Raw genomic sequence first — 5814 nt, 5'->3', positions numbered from 1 at the left:
TTGGTAATAGAAAATGCAAGAAATAGATTTCAGAAGAGTAAATTACACTTTCAAATCCAATATAAATATTTTACGCAACTACTATTTCATTTTAAATACAACTTTTTTATTACAACTAATACAGAAAATATGGAACTATTTTAAATTTATTTTAGAAGTGAATATGTTGCATAAACCACGTGGCAATTGGGCAGACTGCTGTATCAAACAGTTTATGATCATTACCATGATTTTAAACACCCACTGTTCCATGCTCTTGCCCTTTTGTCCTTCAGCTCTCAGACGATTGATAACATGTTCAACATGAATACTTGAAAAAATAGTTACAAAAGCAATTGAACAACCCAAAAAAAGCTTTAGAATTTCCCTAGCTGTATATCAAGTACCAACTCCAAAATATCTAGTCTGTAATTTTTCTATTTGCAGTGTGGGTGGGTTGGGTACCATTCAAAATAGAATTCTCATCACGTAATCCTGTCCTCTCCAGTTCCACATATACGTTTATTCACGAAACTATTTCCATCTTATTGCTTTTTGGGGATTTACGGATATGCGAAATTGAACCATGGCATAGGATTTAAGTTTTGCACCTAAGACTTCACAGATTGGAAAATTGAAGATATATCGAGTCAGAATCAGAACAGGCTGGGACCTAGGCGTCGCTCTTCCTCAGTGAGGGAGTGACGGAAGTGGCAACGATGACCATAGGGACACATATCACCAGCTAGGACCATTCGGCAGACCTCAGTCTTGTAGCGTGGATGCCTGATCACTGGGCGCAACTCTGTGATACCATGAGCGAACTGACAGTTTTCGCCATAAGGGCACGTCCCAGTCTCCTGCCATTTGTTGCAAAGCTCTGTCTTGAGCATTCCTTGGTTGTAAACTTCAAACTCCACTGCCTCCTCTTCCTTCTTACTTCCTGGAACATACACTCTTTGCTGCTCCACACCATACGTCACCCACAAAAAAGAAAAGAAAAAAAACTCTGACTATCAATCAAATTTGCATAGCACTGATTTCTAAGTCAAAAAATAAGGAGTATTGAACAATTGACACATTAGTTGAAACTGAAAACAAACCAAATATCACATTTCACAAAACCACGCAGAAATTCACCGATTATATTGAGAGATGAATAAGAAAACAGAGGAATGAATATGAAACATTACTCACGGATTCGGATAGGGGAGGATTCGTGGCTTTTTGGCGAGTTTTTCCCTGGCTGGGACCTTCATTCTTTCCACCTTGTGCTTTCAACTTGAGATAACCACTAGAACGGACAGAAATACTCTTCGGAAGCGAGACTCGCTCAACATTCCTTCGCTCAGGCCGGTTTGGTTCAGTGACGTTTGCAGGCCTAATGTTCGGAGGTCTGGGATCAGAGATTTGACTGTCACGGTTGACTCCCAGACCAAAACGATTGAAATCAGAAAGAAGGCAGTTTTGGATAGTGGCCTGCGTGAGGAGGCTGAGGCGTCGATCCAAATCGGAGTTAACTAGCCGGAGAGATTCATTCTCCTGGTGAAGAGCTTCAACTTCTTTGATAGATTCCTGGAGATGTGCAAGGCAGAGAGTGTAGCGATTGTAGAGCTGCTGGTACTCGAGAATGTAGCTAGCTTGGTGGAGGCGGCCATCAGTGGCGATGTCATCAATATCGTCAAAGGAGGTTAGGGAAGGGGAATTTGAGCTGCGAGAGAAAGTTGAGTAAAAGTTTGGGGTGAATTCGGAGGAATCGAATTGGTGAGTTGAGGTAGGTGAGAGAAATGGATTGTGAGCCAGATGTGGTGAAGTTGCATCAGAGCAGGTATAATTTTTGTTGCCGGACGGGACTGCAGCTGCATCGGCGGTGCTGCTGTTGAGGCCATCACTTGAAGGATTCTCGTTCTGCATTTTGCTGATAACAGAGTATAAGTGGAAAATGATCAGTAATTAGAAATAACATTCCGAACAATCAATTATACCAGAAAAATTGAAATCATTTGATATAGTATAGCGAATTTACCCAAATTGAGCAGAACAAGTACTGAAAACTAACAGACTAACGGAGATTCACAGAGAAACTGAACCTAAAAATCACATAAAACCTTCTTTTCACCGACAATCACATAAAAGCTAATAGAAGCATAACAGACACAGACGTAGAAGTAAGCATACGGCCTATTCACTTGAAATAAAAAATGATCAGTAAATTCAGAAAGCATTCTAAAACAGTCAACAATGAAAATTTCAAGTGCATTATTTGATCTTCTATAGAGTAGTTCTTATTGCACCGAACAATAACTCAAAAGCAACTGAGGTTCAAACAGATATAGAAACCTAGCGATCACATTAACGAATCGAAGCAAAACAGACTGAGAAACGTATGAAATAATAATAATCAAATTGCTTCTGATGAAAATTCTAATAGAGGATAGCACGAAGAGGACAAAAAGCATTTCGCTGCGAGCTAAAGTGGAATATGATCGGTAATTTAAGATCAACGTTCCAAAACACTAAACAATACCGGCCTTCAAGCACAGTTCATCTCGTCTACTGAATTTTCCAGAATTAAACAGAATAAGTAATACTTAAAAACAACCTAAATTCACATAGATATAGAATTTAGCAATCGCATAACAGAAATCGAAGTATATCAAACTAGAAACGCAAGGATAAGCAAACGGCATCTGATGGAATGCAAATTGGAATCACGAAGAGTAGAAAAGGCACCGCAATCTAGCTTAATGAATTTTGCAAAAATCGCACAGATCAAATACTTACAAAACAACGAGAATTCGCAGTAGATATTCAAACTAGCAATCACATAACACTAATTGAAGCAAGATGAAAAAACAGAAACAAAAACAAAATAGGCAAATCGCATCAATAGAAAATGTCAAATGAAAATGACGAAGAGGACAAAAAGCACCAGAATCTACCTGAAGACAGTCGTGGTAGTAAGATGGAGCTGAGTAATTCGTACTTCTAAAGAAGGAAGAAATGTCCGGAGAGTTGACAGAGTAGCAGAGAGAGCAATTAAGGTCTTCGTCCAGTGGTTGAGACAAAGCACAACTCGTGCCTGGGATTACCAATATTATATAGTAGATCCGGTAGCAAGAACTTTGCTTGCTTCGGTCACAAGGCGCGGAAATTTTAAACGCCCAAAGTGGATTTCAAATATAATGGTAGTGTAAAAATTACACATCAAGTCCTCTAACAGTTAAGTTTTTAAATTTTATGCACTGACCAACGCAAAAACATATTTATACAATTAAGCTTTTTATTCGATAATTACAAGTAAAATTGCAACTTCAAATTCATTGTAAACCTTTTTGTAGTGTATATAACTTAAATTCATCGATTATTAGCAAGATTAGAAACCTAAAATTCTAGAAAATAAAGCCGATATAATATTTATAATTAAATACACTATTATTGTAAAAACTTTACACTATATGTGGATAAAAATCAAATCGTTTTTAATACCGTTATGGAAGAATGAAAATGTAAGGGTCAGCTTGACCTACCCCTGCGACTTTACCCCACAAATTTAGTTGTATATACTATCCGAAGTTTGTAAGTTGTTGCGGAAGGATAAATCAAGTATCACGAGTTAGTTATTCTATAAAACTAATGTTCCCCTAATTTGATTATTACGGCATAACTAAATTAGCTAACTATCTTTATTTCTTTATCACACATTGTATATGTTGGTGTTGATTGAGATTGTTAATTCTCACTAATAGTCAAATCTATGTTGCTGCAAATTACTTAATATTAACGTTATGTCACCAACATGTCATTATCAATTTATAGATAAAGGCATGCAAAACACAAGAAGTGCATTTCTTCTAATTTATCTTTTTTCAAATCATATTTAGGATTGTCACAATCAATTTGCATCATAATTCAGAAAATATTTAGAGAAGAGACAATATGAATGTGTTACTTCCTTCATCCCAATTTATATGAAGGTGTTACTATTTGAGTAGTCAAAACGTTTTTTCTTTTACAAGGATTGGTCAAATATTTTAATTTTTAAATATTTTAAATTTTTAACTACGTCGAGCTAAAGTAACTTTTATGTAATTTTCAAGTACATAAATTTTATCGTTAAAACTTAAATATATCGATGTCGGAATCACATAAAATAAGTTAGGTGCTTTAACCTTGGAACTCAGAACATCTCTGCATAAATTGAGCCAGAGAGAGTAATAGGTAATGTTTCAAGTATGAAACATCTTCACTGCTGCCTAGTCCTCAATCTCCCTGTATATTTTCCGTCTGTGATATTCTCCATATATTGAAAATGGAAATTTAAGATACTAAATTAGCTAACTAGTCATTTATCAACTTTTATTTTCCTCTAAGGACACTGACATGGATCAAGAACCGTTCAATGCTTAATTACCATCTAAATTTTTTAACAAATATATACATATTCAATCAAGTATACGTGGATATTGTAGTGGAGGGGTAAGTATTATTTCATCCTTAACCAAAGGTTTCGGGTTCGAGTCCTGGTATGAAATCGCTTTTGTTAGAGAACATTTTACCTCCAATGTGAAGCTTCCCAACGCGAATCTAAATTTAGTCGACTCCAATACAAGTACCGGATATTAGGTGGGAAACACTAAGTATAGCACATTGACACGAGATAAGACTATAGACCCACACAAGAAAACATATAAAAATAGAAAGAGTAGCGGTTGGAAATGGCAAGGGGAAGCTGGGTGGGTACTAGTCAAGTATGAGAATATTGGCGTGGCATGAAAGTATAAGAAGGTGAAAGAAGAAGGTGATTTAAAGCTCAAGAAATAGCTAGAAATTATCTGAAAGTAATGATAGTCATTCAGATTAATAAAGTATAGTTTGGTTTCTAAGGCTATTATTTAAGTAACGCTCTAACTAATAATCAAATCATTACTCCTCTAGAGTTGCTTCCTTGTCACAACTTTAACTAACTTTGTGGTCCTACTTACTCCCCTTGCTGTCTTTCCCATCAAATTTCATTCTTCAAGATTCAATTGGTCCCATACAAATTTTAATTTAACAACTCATTATAATATTATTATATTCACCCTTACTAATATTATAGAGTTCGTTTATATATATTAATAGTTTGTGAGTTCGAGTCACCTCAAGAGTAAAGTGGGGAGTTCTTGGAGGGAGGGAGCCGAGTATCTATCAGAAACAGCCTCTCTACCCCATGATAGGGGTAAGGCATGCGTACACACTACCCTCCCCAAACCCCACTAGTGGAATTATACTCGGTTGTTGTTGCTGTTGTTTTTATATATCAACACGTCTTCACCTTCACTTTGTCATTTTCCTCCGGCTTCCTTTCTATATATATATATATATATATATATATATATATATATATATATATATATATTTTGCAACAAATAAAAAATTAACGAAACGAGACTAGTACGAATGGAACCACTGCATCAGCTCACATTTTATTGAAAATATTTATTAAAGTACAACGCTAGTTTATATTCACTCATGTTTTAAAATTATGATGCGATTCGATGCTAGGTTAGTAGAAGTCATGCAAAAGTAATTTAATGGAATTAATTTTAAATTTAGGTTCTTTTACTTCAAAGTTTCTACTCTTGCTGTTTAGATGATAATAATAATAAATAAAGAGATAAGCACATAAATAATGTATTATATTTTACTAAAATTCAGATAACTAACAAAATTTGAAGGAGTTTTTATCCTACTTTAGTTATTTCTATTTTTAAATAATAATGAGAGATTCCATAAGGGAATGTTACACAAATAGCCGGTCAGATGTGTGTGTGTGTGTGTGTGTGTGTGTGT

General features: G+C 35.3%; 1 protein-coding gene across 1 annotated transcript; it reads right to left on the bottom strand.

Annotated features, from left to right (window-relative positions):
- Positions 1-3131, bottom strand: LOC107814313 (zinc finger CCCH domain-containing protein 14-like). Its single transcript, XM_016639694.2, has 3 exons — positions 2922-3131; positions 1177-1897; positions 1-941 (listed from the first exon to the last, which is right to left on the bottom strand). Exons 2-3 carry the CDS (start codon positions 1891-1893, stop codon positions 636-638), a joined length of 1023 nt encoding a protein of 340 aa, XP_016495180.1. The 5' UTR covers positions 1894-1897; positions 2922-3131; the 3' UTR covers positions 1-635.
- Positions 3132-5814: the final 2683 nt, after the last annotated feature.

This window comes from Nicotiana tabacum, chromosome 17 (genome assembly GCF_000715075.1).
Source record: "Nicotiana tabacum cultivar K326 chromosome 17, ASM71507v2, whole genome shotgun sequence".
In the NCBI taxonomy this organism is placed as follows: Eukaryota; Viridiplantae; Streptophyta; class Magnoliopsida; order Solanales; family Solanaceae; genus Nicotiana; species Nicotiana tabacum.
Note: the sequence above shows the minus strand (reverse complement) of the source record. Positions and strands in the feature narration are given on the sequence as shown.

Bases quoted from the DNA above. Each gene is read 5' to 3' on its own strand.
- LOC107814313 (XM_016639694.2), bottom strand. From the start codon at position 1,893: ATGCAGAACGAGAATCCTTCAAGTGATGGCCTCAACAGCAGCACCGCC. The intron at 942-1,176 runs GTGAGTAATGTT...GGTGTGGAGCAG, and splicing joins ATCCTCCCCTATCCGAATCC to CAAAGAGTGTATGTTCCAGG.